General features: G+C 40.9%; 1 protein-coding gene across 2 annotated transcripts in view; it reads right to left on the reverse strand.

The window, feature by feature from the left end:
- Positions 1–3374: 3374 nt before the first annotated feature.
- Positions 3375–21178, reverse strand: part of ELOVL5 (ELOVL fatty acid elongase 5) — a 56965-nt gene continuing 39161 nt past the window's right edge. For both annotated transcript variants that reach the window (XM_048845285.2, XM_048845284.2), the window contains exons 3-8: positions 19742–19929; positions 9905–9982; positions 8374–8545; positions 6467–6591; positions 5778–5912; positions 3375–5232 (exon numbers count right to left, since the gene is read on the reverse strand). In XM_048845285.2, the coding sequence (XP_048701242.1) occupies positions 5101–5232; positions 5778–5912; positions 6467–6591; positions 8374–8545; positions 9905–9982; positions 19742–19929 (830 nt within the window). In that variant the 3' untranslated portion in view covers positions 3375–5100. The remainder of the gene's footprint in view (positions 5233–5777; positions 5913–6466; positions 6592–8373; positions 8546–9904; positions 9983–19741; positions 19930–21178) is intronic.

The raw sequence follows: 21178 nt of genomic DNA on the forward strand, positions 1-21178 counted from the left end.
GGGGGCTTGACAGGGGGTCCAAATGCAAGGGGGTTGGAAGCTCCCCATACAGCGACTTCTTCCCTCTGCAGCTGAGGAGTGATGGGGGCAGAAAGCAAAGGAGGTGTGGGTCTTACCTGGTCCTATCTGTTCCAGGGGAAGAGGAAGTCCCTTTTTGCCCTCCTCCCCACAGCAGCTGAGCCAGGCACAGAATTCCAATTTCCCTGGGAGTAATTCACTCTGTCACTCACCCGGGCTGTACACCACACAGACACTTGGGAAGCAGCTCAGCTACCTGGGTTACTGCTTTCCTGCCCTCCCCCTTACAAAGGCCATGAGGGGGAAACTGACCTGTAAGCAGAGAACACCTAGCTGCCCCCATCTATGTTCCTCCATGCCCCCCAGGGAGCTGAGGAGGAGGGAGGGCGCGCAGCAGTGCCAGGTGCTCTGTACCTGCTAGTCAGTTTTCCCTCATGGGCTATATGGGGAGTCAACAGGAGCTGTTCCCTGCCTTCCCCTTAGGCAGCCCGTGGGCAGACTGACTGGCAGGCACAGAGTGCCTTTCATCACCATTTCCCCCACCCCTAATGTTCCTCTGCAGGGAGGAAGCAGGGCTAAGCATGGACAGTGGGGGTGAACCCCCCCCCTTTGGGGATACTAACCTGATGGCCACACCCCTTCCATCTGAGGCTCCCCCATGGTGGGAGGAGCCCCAGTCTGCCTGCCCCAGCTGCGCTGATCTGGTCCAAGCGCCGGCCCCACCTAAGTGCTGAGCACCACCCTGGCTGGCCCTGACCACTGAGCTCCAGGCCATCAGCTGGAGCTGAACCCCCACCAGCTTTAGGGTAGAGGGGAAGGGAGGTGGGGCCTTACAGAGGAACATGGCCTGGGTCAGGGGAGGCTTAGCCTGCCCTGACTTTTGATACCCACCACCCATGGGACTAAGGGAGAAAGCTGGGCGCTTTCCACCTCTTGCGCCTCCCCCCCCCATTGCCTCTGCAATGTATCCAGTTTGAGGGGGCAGAGCCCCCCCAGTCTCCACCCATGGTGTGTGGCTGAGTGAACAGGGAAAACCACAGTTGAACCCAGTTAAATCTGCAGTGAAGACAAAGGCATAACAACTCTCTCTTTACACACGTACCATTCTGCACATGAGTCACAAATGATGATGATCACCCTACAGTCCTCAGGGCACCCACATGCTAAGGCACATCCCAGACTGCATGCCTACTACTAGTTTGTTTTTTCTGTGCCGGATGATAAAGGCAAATAGTAGAACGAACAGCACTGATGCAATGCCTGCTGTTGCTTTAAAAAACTACTACTTTTCATTTCCAGAGCTTGTTCCCTCTCCCTATCCCCCCCCCCCCCCAAACAGTGAATTCCCCCATCCTAGCATCCAAGTGAACAATAGCATATTCCCTGAAGCAGTGGTAGCAGCTGCACTCATGATTCAACACACAGGGATATCTACCTATTCACACTGGCCTTACTCAGAACAGTATGTTCTAGGAATCCATCAGCCCTTCTTTCTGCTTCCTGTTTATTTACACAAAGCATTCAGCTCTGAAACACACCAGGGTCTGGATATTGTTGAAGTAGTGTGGCAAGCCAACATGTATTAGCTATACAGAATCCTAACCCAGTAGATGTGATTTAGGTCATTCAATACAATTTCAAGTAGATACCAAAGCACCATGGAACCCCATGCCTGTGTCTGTTGTGGGTCCCCACTATGTCCAGTCCACAGGGAATAATCTACAGAGCCTGGCTCTTTAGCCTGAGTTGTAGAGACTTATGCTTTTAGAGGTCCCCAGTTCACTCCCTGCCAAGATGGCAGCAGTCATAGCTGTATCTATTATTAAAATTGAACTTCCTTATATAGCACTTTTCATCCATCGAAGTGTTTTACTAATGAAATCATAATCCCCATGTCACAAGTGGGGAAACTGAGGCAGACAGGAGCAATGACAAATCTACGGTCACAAAGCAGGTCAGCGGCAGAGCTGGGAATACATACTAGGTTTCCTGACTGTCCACTCTCTATTTAAGTGCTAAGCTTTTTGCCCCAATCTGTTCACTGCTCAGTATAGTACAGTGAAGGCTGATAGACTCTACACACCCTCTCAAACCTTTCATTTACTATCAGGCAATAGATATAGTATGTAACAGCTAGAGAACCATTGTGCATCTTACAGTGATTTAGCTTGTGTAAGGAAACCTGGCTGTGTGTGGGTGGAACATTCCAATTTACACCCTTTCTTCCACTGACAGCTGGCCCCAAGACTGCATTCTCTCTTGTTGCATTTGGATACAGCCACAGGGAACCAGGCATTCATGACTGCAAGGCTTAATTATTATATTGTTTTGTAGCGATGAAGCCACTGCCCTTAAAAGGAACTGTTAAGTTCAGAATACAGCAACCCAGCTGCCCAGCAACAAATGCTCCTCACAGCACATCTCTGTAGTACTCCACTCTCTCTGCTGACTCCCCAGGGAATACCAGGTTCAGTTTAAGGTTTTAGCCTTCATTTTAAAAGCTAGGCATGGAAGAGGCTAGTTATCTGAGGGATTGCATTGCCCAATGTGATCAAAGCCCCCCAGGAGTTCTACACTCCACTCTGTCAACCTCAAGCGTTAAATTAATGAGTGCAGGAGACAGAGCTTGCTTAGTTATTGGCCCACAAAACTGGAACTCACTCCTGGAAGACATCAGAATAACCTTCAGAGCAAAAAGCAAATCCTACTTCCTTGATTCAGCCTTCTCACAATAACAGCATGCAGACTGGAGGGAAGAGAGTTAGCACTTGTCTACACATGATTCAGGAACAGCTGTTCCTGAATCACTCCATGTGTAAACCAGCACACAAGTAGTTGCATACACTTCATGGATTTTGTGAGGTTTTCAGATACCATGGTGATGGCCATTGTATAAGATCAATTAAATGCTTTTGGTACAGTTAGGGCACACAGATAAGGGCACGAGATCTTAGGGAAGGCTGTACAAACATTAATCGTTCTTCAGTACTTTTGAGATAGGCATTATTGCCATTTTAGAGACTGGGTTTCTGAGTCAGGAAGATTAGGTGATATGGCTGGGACTATAATTTTTGTCCTGTGCTCAGACCACACATCCCACTCTACAGTAATTCCACTGAGAGGTTTAATCCACCCATGTGGATAATTATTTCTACAATTATAGCCAAGGAACTGCTATGTGTTTGGTAGCTGTCAATGTTTCTTGTAAGGAGTTAGTTATTTGATGTATGCGTGTGAAATTTCTGTAAGTGTTTGTAGTTCCCCCTTATTTCTAAAGACCATGATAGTTCTCTCTTGGCATCATACAAAATAAGGTGCAGTATCAAATCCATAAAATAAAGCACTATGGAATTGGCCAGAGATAATCAAAAATGTTTTAATGATTAAACAATGTCAAACATTAATAATGTAGGTATATTCAGATGAGCTAAGGGTTTATTTCTAGCACACTTAGACAGCGTATTTTGAACATTACAGCTGCTGTACTGAAATATGTAAAGACTGTGCAAACCAGTACCTAGAAATGAAGACACACAAGCTTTGACAATGTAAAATGTAAACAGATGTTGCGTCTCCTTTAAAACAAGTAAAGAAAACCCCCAAGGCTAACAGGAAAACTCATTATTTCCCTAACAGATGTGCAAAAAATTTAAAAAAAGTTAAAGATGGTAAAACTGATATTTATATAAATATCAAACAAAATAGTTAACATACAAACTTAAGCAAATGACCAACAGGATGTCTTGCATGATTAGTTAAATGTTCTGAGCTCAATGAATAAATGTATTCATAATCTAAACTCCACGATAGTAGATAACATACCAGCTATAGAGGTGGTATTTGCAACTGACTCCTCATGTGTGCAAGGCAAGATTTTACATTAATAGGAATTTTAACAAGCAGTTCTAAAGAAACCTGTAGATAAGCCAAAAAGTTACAGGTGATCTACACAGCTTACACTCAGGAAACTCATCTCCAGCACATTTCCAAAGGTTTATTTTTTGATCTGTCTCTGTGTGACTTAATCTGTTTAATTTTACTTTCTGGGAAAAAAAGTATTTTTGTGAGCTAGGCACATTTTAAGAATGACAAAGTATGCTATGCAAATAGCAACACAAATGCCAACTTAAATATGAATAGTTACATTTGAAAAGCATCCTTTATCTTCATTTTTAAAAGAACTTTACTAAGGTCATAGACTATCCAGTCACTTCTGAAACATGAATATGGCTGTGGTACCACAATGCTTGAAACTGGCAGTTTCCAGTATTAAAAACTGCTTTGCAATTTAGCAATTCACAGAAATAAAAAACCAGGATGTACCTTCCCTGTATATCCTCGAACTCTTAGAGACAATTAATATTTAAGTCTTGCTGGCCTGCTTAAGCATTATGCAAAATAAAAAAATAAGATCTGTTAAAAAGGTAAAATAAACTTCCACCTTGATTGTGACTGCTTAGTCAATTAAAGCCAAATATACAAAACTAAAGGCGCTATTTCCAATTTCACTGTAACGTGTAGGAGATACTTAATATTATGCACTACATACAGTACAGTAAACCGATCAGTGGATTTTTCTAAATGACTTATTAAAATGTCAATCAACTCAAAGTTGAAACGTACCCTAATTTTCAAAGCATTAATAAGCTTTGGGCCCTGCTTTTTAATTTTTTTTTTTTTAAGGCATGTGTGTTTACCTACTGAAACCAACATTGTACAAATTACATTTACAATCACATGCATAATCTACAGTAAAAAATATGAGTTTGGATTACAGTGTTTTGAAACTGTGAATCATAATTCAGCACCTATTATAGTCACTAGTAAGGCAACAGCAGTGTCATATACTACAATAATACTCCCTTCCACAGTCTATAGCGGGGTCAGTGATGCCTAGAATTATTAACTTTAACTGTATACAGTTTCTAGGGTGTTTGCACAGGTTAAGTCCTACATAAATCACACTATTCTAGGCAGGAATAGTTACAGTAGCTGTTAGGATATCAGTGCACAACTCTTATTGTGCTTACAATCAGATTATTTTGTTGTCTGTGGTATCAAAATGGTTTCTCAGTTTGGTCTTCAATCCTTTCTTTGTTTTCTTTGTTTCACATTGTTCTCGAGGGAAGAAAAGCTGTTTGTGTACCCGTTCACAGCGGCTGTAGAGCCATTCTGATATTCTTTCCTTCTGGAGGATGCCTTCTTTTTGTAAGTCTAAAATACACAGATGTGCACAAAGTTTTGTTTTAAGTCACATACAAAGGGCCTGTTCCCTCCGAGCAATTAAACATGTGCACTGACTTGCACATCCTAGCACAGGACCCTGATTACTGCGATATACACTAAGTCCTCAACATATTCAGAGATACATTTTTCCAGTAGCTATTATGCTGAATTTTTGAGCCAGAGACTTAATGCTAGCATGCTAGTGTTCTGTATTTTGGGGGGGGGGGGGGGCGGGGGGGGAGCAAGCGTCAATGCAAACAGTTCCAAATAGTTTTATGTATTTCTGGCAAAGGATTATTTTACAAGTCAAGATTTGGAGAAATTTCCTAGATGTTGTTATGATCATGTTATTCAAATTCCTAATCTCCCTGAGCTGCACATACAGCATACGGGACCCCAACATGAAGAAGGGCTGACAAGTGCCAATAGTGAGAAAACATTTATACTGAAGAGGGGAAAACCACATGTTTCAAGGCTTTCAAATAAGATTGGTGTAAAGAATGAATGAATGAATGAACGAACATTTGTTTTACCTGAATGTAGAAATTTGTGAAGAGGATAATCAAAGAAATCATATAGGAGATCTGGAAATACAGCCATCCCATAGGGAAGGCACATGGCCAAACAACACCACAACTTGTCTGGAAGATTGTTAGGACAAATTGAATCTGAAAGATGAAAAAAAATAAAAGCATAGTAGTGAAAAGAAGGGGAAACAAACCAACAGACCAAGAACTAGTGAAATAATTTCTAAATAAGTCAAAATGGTTGCTAAAATGAGTCTGAAGAGATTTTGCCTTTATGCCAGGAATAGGGATTTTTAGTAAACATTTGTTGACAGACCTTTGTTCAGACCACAATACTGTATTTGTTATTTTTGAAAGCTCTTTATTTTACAAATATTGCTTCACCTCAAAGCACTTAGTGAATCCTGTGCAGGAGTTATTTATCTTAAATGGATTAAAAGGGTAAAATCCACCCATCCAAATGAAGTATTCAGGTTCAAGATTGGTGGAACGTGGAAAGATCTGGGAGGTGAAATCCACTGTCACATTACCTGGGACCGTAGCATGTGGTGGCTCTCCTGGGGTCCCTCCTATAGGACATCTGTGCTGGCTTACCTGAGGCCACCATGGAGACCCTCCCTTTATTACAGGCATAGAAAAACAGCTCCTCCAGATCCAGAGAAGTCTGGCAGGGAACCAAAAACTGAACAACTCACCAGCTGCCCCTGAGTGATGTATTTCTTCCACCACAGATACGGGCGCATAGCTGGAATAGCAGACAATCCATAGTAGGAGTACATCAGGACATGGATAAAACTGTTAAGAGTGGCACCAAAGTATGCTAAAGACAGAGAGGGGAAGAAAGGGTATTTTAATACACAACACAAGTTGGCACATGGAACCTGAACAGTGCTAAAATGGACAGCCACAGAAGGTGACTTTTTAAACATCATCAGGACCTTTTTAAATAATCAGTTTCCCCAAAACTAAAGGCTAAAAGAGAGTCAGACTCTCAAATAGGCATTAAGCTCAGGGGCCTTTGCAACTGTGCACACGATCAGTGCATTTTGTGCCAACCTTCCACGCCTACCTGTCTGCTCCACTTATCCAACTGGGGTTCTTGTTCATTTCAACTCTCTCTGCTCAAAAAAAATTGAGGAGGCAAGAGGGGGAGGTGCACAAACATGTCCAGAAACCAAAGCTTCACAGGTCTAATTTTAGACCTATCCTTCTTTGCTAGGCATTTCCACTGAAACTAGGAGTCTGCTTTTGGTTACAAGACAAAATTCTGGGGATTTTCAAAAGCTCAATTTACCCACTTTATTTGCCTTTGTTTACAATGGCTTCTCTGTCATTAAAGGATTTTAAGTTTTAGCTGCCTATCACTAAATTGCATATGCTATCAAAGCCTGAGTAGAACAGCTAGCTTGAAAAAAAGAAAACCCAATATAAACAGGGAGTAATCAAGCATTTTTAAGACCACTTAAATGTGTGATTGTGCGGTTTTTACTGTTGTAAAGCTAAGACAAATAGGTGCTTGACTTCTCTCTAGAACAGTGGTTTTCAACCTGTGATCTGCCGACCCTCTGTCTAAGATTTCCAATGGGGTCTGCACCACTGCTCTACAACAACATAGTTACACATGCACGCTTCTGAAGTTAAATATTACTTGCTCATATGTTGACAGTAAGAAATAAGTGCAGTTTCTGGACTGTTCTGCTTGCAAGAAGAGTTTTGAGGGTTTTGCAGTTTTTCTATCCACACAACTGGTATTTCTTATGCACACCAAGTTGGTGACACAGACTGATCCTATACAAACTTTCCTTCAGCAAAGCTATGCTAAGGTCTAATCAACAAAATCACTGACCCACCCTCTACATTACTGTCGCCTCCCCCATATTTTTATGCTAACACATTTGGGATACAAGGTCAGTTAAAAGCAAATGAAATTAAAAGAATCCAAGTGAGGTTGCAAAAGGCCAACAGTATTTAGTAAGGTTTTTTAAAAAAAAGGAGACAGGGGAAGAGGCAAAAGAGCATACAGTCAAGTTCATGAGTGCCCATGGGACAAAGACTTTAACTGAAATAATTTGTTATGGCCACCCATAGACTAGAGTAAATTAAAGGGAAAGACATCCTGAGTGAGCAAAGTTTGATGGATTCAGACATGGTTTGATTTCCAGCAATTAGCCACTTTACACATACCTGCAACAGGCTTTGAAGTCTGACTTAAAACTTGTTTCTCCTTGGAAGCTTTGCTTGAATATTTGCATGTGCTGTAAAAGCAAGTAAGCACAGCTGACACTCTGACAGGTGTCAGACACTCTACAGCAGCAGGCAAATAGATTAGGTTTTGCAGGAAATACATTCTCTATCTACACCGAAATGCTTCCACTGTTCAGTCATTGCAGGAAGGGCCTACAGGCAGTTTCATACCTGCAACTATTGGTACTCTTTGTAATTTAATAAAGCACCTTAATTTTTTTTGCTGCATTTTAAGCAAGATGGGCCAGATTCTGAGACTGAAGCCAATGTGAGTTGCTAATATGCATCCTGTGGCACAATTTGGCCTTAAATAAAACAACGTAGGTCTGTTGTAGGTTCTCTCCTCCATAGTACTTACAGTGACCACAAGGCACCCAGTTCATAACAAACCACCAGATGTTCAGCATGGATGCATGGTGATAGACATGAAGAACAGTGATCTGGTAATGATTTTTTCGCAAAATGAAAAAGAAAGTGTCCATGAATTCGATGAGTTTGGAGAAGTAGTACCACCAAAGGACACGTACGATCTACACAGAGAGGAGGGAAAAATAAGAAATTCACGAGTTGTCCCTGCAATTCTCTCAAGTCAACAGAACACATCTCACTACTTCTAGATATTCATGGCGATTCATTGGAAAGCTCAGCACATTCCTTGCTTCAAGTTTTCTGTAAGAGACATGAGTCTAAAGAGGCAGCTATAATTGAGACGGAAGGATGACAGAAAATATTTTATGAGGCTATTAAAGTGCGCCTAGGGTGCACTGAGACACAAGGCAGGATGTTTCATCAACGTATTCCTGTTTTGCTCTCTGTGGAAAACATCCCCCATCCTCAGCAAAACACTTCTATGATGTGTAGAGGAGAAAAGCAGATCACAGCAGGGTGGTCAGGTGTGGGGAGGAGAAGAGTTGTTATAAAAAACTCATTTTAAAACATTTTTTAAAATGTTAAGTGTACCCAGATGCCGCAGTAATGGACATAGTAGGTGTCAAACATGAATCCAGCCTCAAGAGGTCTTTTCAAATACCAAATGTGATTAGCAGGGCCCTACCAAATTCACAGTCCATTTTGGTCAATTTTGCAGTCATAGGATTTAAAAAAAAATCAAACATTTTATTATTTCAGCTATTTAAATGTGAAATTTCACAGTGTTGTAATTGTAGGAGTCCTGACCCAAAAAGGAGTTGTGGGGACGTGTGTTGCAAGGTTATCGTAGGAGGGGTTGCAGTACTGCTACCCTTACTTCTGCGCTGCTGCTCGCAGAGGCACTGCCTTCACAGCTGAGCAATTGGAGAGCAGCAGCTGCTGGCTAGGAGCCCAGCTCTGAAGGCAGAGCTGCCACCAGCAGCAATGCGGAAGTAAGGGTGGCATGGTATGGTATTGCTACCCTTACTTCTGCACTACTGCTGGCAGGGCACTGCCTTCAGAGCTGAGTGCCTGGTTAACAGCCACCGCTCTCCAGCTGCCTAGCTCTGAAGTCAGCACAGAAGGGTGACAATACCATGAGCCCCCCAAAATAACCGTGTGACCCTCCTGCAACTCCCTTTTGGGTCAGGACCCCCAATTTGAGAAACGCTGGTCTCCTCTGGGAAATCTGTGTAGTATAGGGTAAAAGCACACAAAAGACCAGATTTCACAGTGGGAGACCAGATTTCACTGTCTGTGACACGTTTTTCATGGCCATGAATTTGGTAGGGACCTAGTGATTAGATCATATTAGGGACTAACTGCCAAGTTTCAACATGTACTTTCTGTGCACTGAGTACAATGGGGGAAAGCGGGAGGGCCTGTTTAATGTGGATAAAGATAAATCCTGTTCTGCTCTTCACTCATCTGCAAAGAGAAAATTTAAAGTAGTAATTGAGAGTTATAACAAAGAATGTTACCTTCATATCAGCTTCACCTCCACTGTGTGTGTCCTGACAGAAGAAATTGTATCCTCCTTCCCATACTCCTGTAACCAGCTGACAAGATGAAAGAATAAGGTATCATTGATAAAAATATTGCACTTGACAGTACACCTGAACCATGGCCGCAGCATTACTGACCGATTCCGGGACATCTAAATGTGACATTAGGTTACAATTTAAGCCCCAAATAGTAACTGAATCATGGTAGTGATTGAACACCAAGTTAACAACAGTTCCATATTTTTCCCCACCACCCTTCCTGCTCCAATTACTGTGTCCTGGACTAAACAGGACAGGTGAAGGTCCCATCCCCATCAAGTTTTGAAAGATTTGTGTGTGTTTTTGAACAAACCTATTTTAGAGCACAAAAACATTTTTTAGCTGATTAAGTGCCCCACTTCTGCAGAAAATCGACAAAAAGTAAGTTTTGTCTTTTTTGAAGAAAAGATACTAAGTTTTATGTGCACAGTGTATGTACTAGGAAAGGAAAACTGCTGGAGTTTTACAGCCCTTATGTTGCATGCCCAGTGCCTTCTGATGGCAAAAATAATACCTGAACATTTCCATTGTACCAAAGCTTTCCCCATGCCTAATACTTCAAAAGGTATTGAATTCAAATCATGTTAACTGTTTTACTTGTTTGGAAGTAGTTCACCTTTCCTCCATTGTGTCAAATTATTCACATTTTCAGAATGATTTATTGTCTGAAAACACGAAGAGAATAAAATTGTAGCAAGACTCCAAATACAATATCAGGTACAGTAACTGCAAGCTGCTAAATGTTTTATGTACTTAAAAAAAGTTGTAGACATAGGTGTCAAATATGAATATGTAATGAAGTGTCCATAGTACAGTATTCTGCTACATTCTGATTCTTCAAGATTACTTTAAATATTAAACCTTTCAATGCTGCCTTGTTCCAGCCAGCCAAATGACTACCTGCGTTATGTAGGTGGTTATCGATTTCCTGGCATTGTGTGAGGTAAGACTTGTACACACAAATTACTATTACAAAGATTCTGGGCACCCCCATCACATGTACATTAACAGCTTGAACCAAGCTGTAAGTTTTCATTTATTTTTCCTTTGCTACTATGTTCCCATTACAGCTCTTGAACGGAATGGGTTGTGTTTGACTGCTTCTAGCCTTGTAGGGTATACCTACATTGCAATTAGCCACCTGCGGCTGGCCTGTGCTAAGGGGCGTTTAACTGTGGTGTAGACATTTGGGCTCGGGATGCAACCTGATCTCTGGGATCCTCCCACATCACAGGATCCTAGAGCCAGGGCTCAAACCCAAGCTCACAAGTCTGCGCTGCAGTGAAACAGCCCCTTAGCCTGAGCCCCAGGAGCCTTGGTCAGCTGGCACAGGCCAGAGGCAGGTTTTTAAATTGCAGTGTAGAGATTTCCATAAGGTACCTCTACACAACGAATGGCAGCGAGACTCAGAGCCCAGGTCAACAAACTCAGGCTTCCACTAAGAATAGTCTTTAAAATGTCTACACAGCTAACAGATTTATTTGGGCATAAGCTTTCATGGGTAAAAAAACACTTCTTCAGATGCACCTGAAGAAGTGGTTTTTTACCCACGAAAGCTTATGCCCAAATAAATCTGTTGGCACCCTAAAGACTAACAGACTCCTTGTTGTTTTTGTGGATACAGATTAACATGGCTACCCCGACACTTGTGTAGACATTGCAGATCCGGCTGGAGCTCAGGCTCTGAAGCCTGAGGAGGGACTTCAGAGTCCGCACTTCAGTCTGAGCTCCAATGTCTGCACAGCTATTTGTAGCTCCATAATGAAAGGCCTGTAAGCCCGAGTCTGTCAACCTGAGCTCGAGACTTGCTGCCTTGGGCTGCTGCTCACTGGGTAGACATACCCAGAGATTCCCAGCAGTCTTCCCCATCCCCCATGCATGTTTCTATTAAATTATCCATGTGATTATAAAGTTTGGCATTTTGGGCACTTCTTTTTAAAAAAAGAAGAGTGATAACTGATTTAGATAATTTCCAGGTGCAAAAGGAAAAAAATGAGTATTCAGAACAAGAGTCATCCATTTCTGGCCCCATCCACACTCATGCTGGAACTGGGTTATCAAGAACATTTAATCACAGTACTTGCCAACAACGTGCTAATATAGGGTTTCCCTACCAGTGTCACTAGGGATGACTTGGGTTACAAAGAGTTTTACATAACCACTGAAAATGATGTAGTTAAATAAGATAAGGATAAGAGGTGTTAATTTACTTGCATGTACCTCAGAATTGGAGAGTGGGTAGTAAATTAGTACTAGTTATACCTTATAGAAGTTAACCACTTAAATGGCCTGCCCCTTTCTAATGTCAATTTTTTCACAACTAGAGCATCATTTTTCTCCCTAATTTTTTTTTTTCCAAAATATGTGAAGTTCTTTGGAACAGTTACAGTTTTACTTTAAAAATCAAAACAAAATCCGAAGTCAGTTTGTGTCACCATTTTTGATCTTCAACACTAACACCACCATTTAAAGCATGCAATTAACGATACACTAGTACATACACTTAGAGTCCTCTTATGAATGTATGGATGAAAGAATCAAACTGAGCATCACCATAACACAAATGAGAAACTCTTATCGGAGGACAGCTGCAGCCTTGCATGGAGCGATAAGCTAAAAAACCTCCAATAGCAATATATCGATCTATTCTGCTTTATGTCAGTCTAACCAACTGCTTACCCATAAGGAAAATACAATTCTACTATTGTACTTCTCACCCAAGAGGAGACCCCTGATCTCTGTGTGCATAAACATTTAAAAGCAGATGCATGCCAAAGAACCAACTTCATATCTGCACAGTGGGTGCTGCATTGAGACCATAATTATGACAGCAGGAAAAGAGCTTTGAATAACTGAAGACTGAAAAGCTATATGGATTCTTTAGCATCCTCAAGTTAGTCAAGTAGCATAAAACCTTGTTTCAGCACATTGTGCAGAAAAAGCTTACATAATTCTCATCGTTCTAGGGGCCATTAAAATGGACTAACCACAACATTTACACTGTATTTATTCCAGTTAGTCAATAACCCTACATACCATCAGCTTATTTTCCCAGAGTAATTGGTATGTTTGAGTAGTGCAATCCAAACAGGTTTTTTTTAAACTTGTAATTAAACCTGGTATGAAGTTTCTTCCACTTAAGTAAAGTGACCAATGGTGTTCTGATGCAGCCTTTTAAAGGCAAGGACGGACCTGTAGTCAGAGACTATTTCAAATAACTTACTACTCATTTGTTTCCAGAAGTGCTCACAATATGCTCTGCTTTTTCTAAAACATGAAAAATAATCAACCATGCTTGCTTTTGCAAACTTACTCAAGTTTCTTTTAGCCACATTCATTAGCTCTACATTACTTCAGCACACATTAAAAGGACAATTAAGGAACTAGCCACACATGGGACACACTGACCGGATCAGTAATTGTTCTCAAATGTATTATTTACATAGCTGCAAGTACTGGAATGAAACATTGTTTATATTGTTACGGTCTACATGACCTGCACAATTCTGTGCTATCATTTGATGAACAACAGTTTACTAACTTGTCTCCCACACCTACTCTCTGTTTACAGGAGATGAGGCTAGGCCACCTTACCGCTGGTATTGACTGGCTCTGCAATAAGTCTTGACTCACTTGGGAATCACTAATCTTGTGTTTACAGCATAGGTAGGTCCCCTAACCACTTAGGACCTATGAATCTCTGTACTTTTCAGCTGTAACTAGGGAAGTCCTGTAGCTGTACTTTCAATATGGCAGGAACCCAAGTGGAGTTCAACTCTTTCCTAATGACACTGTCAATGCTAGATCATGGACAGGTCTTTTATGAAATGCAGCTGTCTACAAAAGACTGACTGTAGCGGAATGAATGAGCAGTTTCCAGCAGAAATACAGAGAGCATGTGATGTTTAAATTACACAAAGTTAACTATTCTAAAGGCAATTTTTAAAAATGCTACTCCAAATTAACAGTATGGTCATTTAGTTCTGAGAAACCAAAGCAGAATCTTTAACATCAAGTGAAGACCCTACAGTTAAGAGTTTGTTTTTGTCCCTTGGTTATGGCCTGTTACTTTCTCCCTCTCTGCTTTCATTTTTATTTTAATGTTGTAATTGTATTACTGAACTTTATAAAGTGTTTTGGGGTTACTGTTTGTGTCAAAGACCCTGCACAAAATAAAACTGTACAGTGTAACCTGCACTAACAGAAGGTCTGGACTGAGGCACGTTAGTGAGGCAATATGTACAAACTTGCTGCTCTGTTGATACAAACACAGAACTTTAGTCTCCATGCTGTCAGGAAGCTTTCCCAATTAAAACAAGGGACCCAGAGATATTGCATATTGGCAAATACAAGTGAACAGGGGGACTTCAGATCACAAGAATTTTAGGTGAAAATGGAGAAGAGGCAAAAACTCAAACTTATTTTTCTGATCCTAAGGGTATGTCTTCACTACCCGCCGGACTGGCGAGCAGCGATCGATCCAGCGGGAATCAATTATCGCGTCTAGTCTAAACGCGATAAATCAACCCCCGAGCGCTCTCCTCTTGACTCCTGTACTCCAGCGCCATGAGAGGCGCAGGCAGAGTCGACAGGAGAGCGGCAGCACTTGACTCAGACTTACCGTGTTGTCTCCACCGCAGTAAGTCTATCTAAGTACGTCGACTTCAGCTACGTTACTCACGTAGCTGAAGTTGCGTAACTTAGATCGATCCCCCCAGTGTAGACCAGGGCTACGAAAGCAAATTGAAGGAAAAAGTGTGTAAAAATTTGTCTTTACAAATAAGTGCTCAGTTCTAAAGGACAGAAAGCCACATTGGTTAAGTTTAATCACATCTTAGTTGGGATGTTGACTTAGTTGTATGCTGACCCAATTATCTCAGATTCTAGAAAACTCATTCTTTTAAACAAGATTAGCAAATGGTGTTCCTGTCATGACTCACAATAATTAAATTGCAGCAAGACTCCAAATACAATATCAGGTACAGTAACTGCAAGCTGCTAAATGTTTTATGTACTTAAAAAAAGTCATAGACATAAGTGTCAAATATGAATATACAATGAAGTGTCCATAGTACATTATTGCCAAATTTCATATAAAAGCACTACTTTTTCAAACAGGATGCTGGAAAGGATGAACATTCTGATACGTCTCGTTAGCAAAAGAGATGCTCTCCTACAGTGAAATTGTGAATTGTCAACATTGGTGGTATGGAGCAAACATGCACAGGCTTAATATTAAGCAAGCAAATTGTCCAAAGTCAGTAGGACTTCTCCCATGTGAAATTTTTCACAGGTTCAGGGTCTTAGCTGGCACACCATTATTATGCTTGCCCTCAACTCTGCCATTGTAGGACTACATAAATATGGACACAATGCAGAGTCTATTGAAAGGGGTTTATCCAGGGGTTTGAAGAACTGATTTTCTTTACCCTAGAAGTTTTCTTAGGTGCTGAACAGAAATGCACTGTATACATATAATGTAGTTTAGGTTACAAAACGCTAAGTCACCAAATTTAAAATTTACTAAAACATACGTTAAATGTTAATGGCCTCAGTACCCTGTGTAGCACTGTAGCTTTGTGGGTGCCTGTTTATAAAAATAGTTATATCGCGCCCACTAATGTGCTCACCACACAGGGTCGGGGGGGAGGTCTCTATCTGGCTAGCTGGAAGAAAAGAGGTATTTTCCCTTTAAGGGCTCCTCTACAACAGGTAGGGAGAAGGAAAGCTTACAGAGATGGACAGGAAGGACAGTGTGCAGCTGGGGCCAGGCCAGGAGAAGGCCACTGCACTGCCCTTCCTGCTGGCTGTAAGAGTGTACATCTGGGGAGTATTTATACCACAGCTGCCAACTTTGACACGGTAAATAATCACCCTGACTTTCACAATAAGCCAAAAATCAAGCTAATCCTATTTCAAAACTAGGTCAAAACAACCCAATCCCTTAGAACCCCAACACTCTATGTGACTAGATCCCGCCCGGCCTGCGGTCTGGGACTGTGGTGGGTTCGCTGTGCACCCCTGACTCTTCCCCCCCACCCTCCCACGCCCCTTGCTCCTGCTTGCCGGAAGCTGATCAAAAAAAAGCAAAAAGCTACAACAAGCCAAAAACTAGCCAACAAGCAACTCACAAGCCAATTAAGCCAACAACAAAAAAAGCGCCCAATTTCTGCAGTTTATTTTTGTGGGTTTGGCATGTCTGATTTATACCCCATGGAGCCCCAGAGAGCCCCTCTTTTACGGGGATCAGGCTGGCAGCATTCACTCACCCATGAAAATGACAAAAGGACCAGGTTCCCTTTTGATTTGTTTTGCTAGTTACCTTTATCCCTGGGGGGCTGGGAAGGAATTTTTCCCTCGCTGCCAGATTGGCCGAAGCGGGGTGGGCTTTTTGTCTTTCCCCACAATAAGTTTGGGATCCAGTCGGGTGGAGTAAGGGACTTAGGTTGTAATGCTGCACCTCAGTATATAGAGCTCATGACAGATGCCAGAGCAGGTACTCTATGGAAAGGATATAGTTATTGGATAAAATGGATTGGGAAAGGATTTGAAGGAAGGCATCCCTTAAGGGAGCTGAAGAATGGGGGTTTGGGGCTCCTACATCTGGACAGAAGAGCCAACCTCCAGCCCCTTTCACCTCAAGTAAGGGGAGGACATTGGGGTCTCAGCAGCGAGATAGCTGGGACATGGTTGGGAATCAATGGAAGCGATTAAGGAAAGGATGTTGAGCTGCACTGTACAATTTCTTGCTGGGCAGTTCCAGATATTTTAAGTGAATAAAGTTGTAGTCTGGCCAGACAATGCTGAATGGATATTTTCACACAGATAACAAGATCACTCAATATAATGCTAACACTGAAAATCAAGTTGCATTATATATTTGCAGTAGCAAAGACTATGTTCAAAAGACAGTTTTTAAATTTAAGCTCTAGTCACTGATCATATAGCCTACAGGTGAGGTTTTATTTTTCCTTTCACCCGATCAAAGAACTCACACTGACTATGTGAATTTATGGCAGTTTTCCAACCCACATGAGTAATGCCAGGCAAGTGTTAAAAAAAATATAAACATGCATTTGATTTAGCTGAGTTGACAAGGCAAATGGTGCTTAATAAGCAGGGAGATTGCTATGCAAAAGAGAAGCAGTTCAACTGTAATATAACTATAAAGGCTTTACATCATATAAAGTTTACAGAATATTGTATATGGAATAGTGTGAAGGAATAACGTTTAAGTAAAAAAATGAATAAATAATAATGATAATACTTAGCTTGTATAGTGCTTTCCATCAGTAGATCACTTTAATAAAGGAGATCAGTATCATTATCCCCATTTTAGATGGGGAAGCTGGCACACAGAAAGGGAAAGTAACTTGCACAAGGTCACCCAGTAGCTCACTGGCAGAGCCAGGAACAGAACCCAGTGCCGTGAGTCTCAGTCCAGTGCTCTAAGTTCACAGAATCAGACATTAGTAATGGAAAAGACTTCTTAGTGGTTACTAGGCCATCCCCCTACCCTGTTACAAAAATGTCATGTGGAAAATATGAGTGTTATTCTGAGCGCTAGAAGAGAAGAGATCAGCTGCAATGGGAATTTTATCTACACTTACTATAATGCCAAAGAAATCTGCACTTGTATATGTGATATGGCCATGAAAAAAGCTAATGCGGTCTTGGGATGCATCAGGAGAAGTATTTCCAGTAGGGATAAGGAGGTTTTAGTACCGTTATACAAGGCACTGGTGAGACCTCACCTGGAATACTGTGTGCAGTTCTGGTCTCCCATGTTTAAGAAGGATGAATTCAAACTGGAACAGGTATAGAGAAGGGCTACTAGGATAATCCGAGGAATGGAAAACTTGTCTTATGAAAGGAGACTCAAGGAACTTGGCTTGTTTAGCCTAACTAAAAGAAGGTTGAGGGGAGATATGATTGCTCTCTATAAATATATCAGAGGGATAAATACTGGAGAGGGAGAGGAATTATTTAAGCTCAGTACCAATGTGGACACAAGAACAAATGGATATAAACTGGCCACCAGGAAATTTAGACTAGAAATTAGACGAAGGTTTCTAGCCATCAGAGGAGTGATGTTTTGGAATAACCTTCCAAGGGAAGCAGTGGGGGCAAAAGATCTACCTGGCTTTAAGATTAAACTCGATAAGTTTATGGAGGAGATGGTATGATGGGATAACATGGTTTTGGTAATTAAATATTCATGGTAAATAGGCCCAATGGCCTGTGATGGGATATTAGATGGGGTGGAATCTGAGTTACCCAGGAAAGAATTTTCTGTAGTATCTGGCTGGTGAATCTTGCCCATATGTTCAGGGTTTAGCTGATCGCCATATTTGGGGTCAGGAAGGAATTTTCCTCCAGGGCAGATTGGAAGAGGCCCTGGAGGTTTTTCGTCTTTCTCTGTAGCATGGGGCACAGGTCACTTGCTGGAGGATTCTCTGTTCCTTGAAGTCTTTAAACCATGATTTGAGGACTTCAATAGCTCAGACATAGGTGAGAGGTTTTTCGCAGGAGTGGTGGGTGAAATTCTGTGGCCTGCATTGTGCAGGTGGTCAGACTAGATGATCATAATGGTTCCTTCTGACCTAAATATCTATGAATCTATGTTCCATAAATTAATATGTTTGTCATAAAGTCTGTGGTGATATTGCTTATGCTTAATTTGTCACTAAACATATTTGCATGGAGTAACAATACACATACCTATCATACATATACCTATCACATTTACACAATTATTTAAGTGATATGAAGCTTAAAATATTAAAAAAGAAATCAAAGTTAATTACTTTAAGTACATACTGAAAAAAATTTAACCCCAGCATATTAACTGTGAACATTCTTACTGATCTGGTTGATGGGATAGGATAGAATTTATAGTTTCTGGATCTCTATCTTGTAAAATAAAACAAACACACAGTACCACCCAAAGTTGAAGGAATTATATTAAATAATCTGGTTTTAACTTTGTTAAAACAATGGAATCCCAAGTGTGCTAACATATTTCTGTTTCTGAACAACCAAGATGATTGAGAACATGTGATTCTCAAATGTGCAAAAGCAAAGATTAAGATGTGGATGTAATACATTTAAATAAAATTATATTCCACACTCCCTAGTGAGATGTGATACAACTACCCATTCTTAGGTTTCAGAGTAGCAGCTGTGTTAGTCTGTATTCGCAAAAAGAAAAGGAGGACTTGTGGCACCTTAGAGACTAACAAATTTATTTGAGCATAAGCTAAAGTGAGCTGTAGCTCACGGAAGCTTATGCTCAAATAAATTTGTTAGTCTCTAAGGTGCCACAAGTACTCCTTCTCTTTTTACCCATTCTTAGAACAGCTTGACTGTGGTACTTTTTTAGGAGAGTAGTTTGGAACTACTCAAATACTACCGAGGTTTACCTGTAGACTATAACAAGTCAAGAAAGTTGAGTTTTCCTCTTCCACTGTGTGCTGAAGGAGAGCTTCACATTTCAGAACAACTTATTTTGCTGTTGGGTCTGTACAGATTTTGCACACCATCCTCGAGGGTATTAATGGAAGTGCTTGTAGAAACTTAGTAATAATGGTGATTTTCTTTGGAGAAGACACCTCTGAAGAATTGTTGCAACATTTCTGCAGTTATTTTACCAAGTTTAGCACAATATGCACAACAGACAGGTTTCTGGTGTAAGTGGGGGTTAAATAGGGTACTGCAAAAAAAAAAAAAAAAAAAAAAAAACCACACACACACACCACCAAAAAACCCTCCTACCTCATAAAACATATAAAGTGACAGTAGCGTAAGTCCAACGTTATAGACCACTAGAATTCCCCGGCATGAGAATGGTTGTTTATTCTGCATGTACTTTGGTCCTATCCATACGATTAATAAGTATAAGACAGAGAAGATAAAAGTAGGTATATAGTTATCCAGAAGAAGCCATCCTTTTACTCTGGGATCTGAAATAGAATGAAAAAAAAATTTACTACAGAGATTTAGTACATGGAAATATTTAAAACATTGTTATTATAAGCCTATAAGTACATGGAAATATTTAAAACATTGTTACTATGTCAGGAAAACATTTTTCTCAGTCACCTAACGTGAACCAATGTGAATGAAAGAAAATGCTTGATGGAACAACAGCAAATAAAAACTTACAAGAAATGCTGATTGTTCTTAATTACACAATAACTTTCATATATAGCAAGGTTACATTTAATCACACTGTCGCTAAGCAAAAAGCAAGTAATGCTGCTCCCAAAGAAAACACTGCTTTCAAAAGGGAGTTATTGCTGCTAAGTGTTTTAAACTATTACTTGAAATCTATCTTTGGTAGTTGGGACAGAAGAAGATTCTGAATAAGTTTTAAAACAGATAACTTCACCATGCTGTTTTTCCATTTGTTTCTTCCTTTCTCCCTGAAAGACTAATATATCAACATAGCTAGTTTCCGCTTACTGTATTAACAAAAGTACATTCTTACGGTTTTTATTTCTGCTAGTCCTTAGGAGCCAGCATGGCTAGGAATGGGAATTGGATTCCTTATTGTGCATCACACACTATATTCCAAGCAGTAAGTTACACTAGTGCAAACTCAAACAGGACGCTGATTTTACACTAGTGTTACAGCATAATTTGGCTGTTGGAACCTTTTTATTCATGTTGCATGAGAAGGAAAACAGCCCAATTGACAGTCTGATTTCCAGGGAGAGTTGTAACACTGGCAAGTAGACAAAACATTTTTAAACAGTAAACTGAACAAATTTGATATGGATATAAAAATATTCAAACAAATATGACCCTCTTTTTACAAAAATCACTTTTTGAACTGAAATACACATAAAGAAATAGTCACGGAGAAGTTGTCAGCTTGTCCCATTCCATAGAGGCCTGTCTATAATGGGATCAAAAAACAGTCTAATACGAGCTCACACCAATTCAGTTTAGACACCCTGTGGCAGTGAAGAGGCTCCAGCTCTATTTTAGTGGAGCTCAGAAGCCATACTGCAGTCTGGGGGCAATCTACACTGCAGTCATAGGGTGTGACTGCAGCTCACATAAACATACCTGAAGTAGCTTTATTCTAGCTGAGCTAGCTGTACTTGGGAGCACTAAAACCACAGCAGCACAGGCCACACAAGCCCACCCACAACCTTCAACACCTGTTCAGACAGCTAACCCATGCAGATGTCCATTCAGCTACAG

This window comes from Caretta caretta, chromosome 3 (genome assembly GCF_965140235.1).
Source record: "Caretta caretta isolate rCarCar2 chromosome 3, rCarCar1.hap1, whole genome shotgun sequence".
Lineage (NCBI taxonomy): Eukaryota > Metazoa > Chordata > Testudines > Cheloniidae > Caretta > Caretta caretta.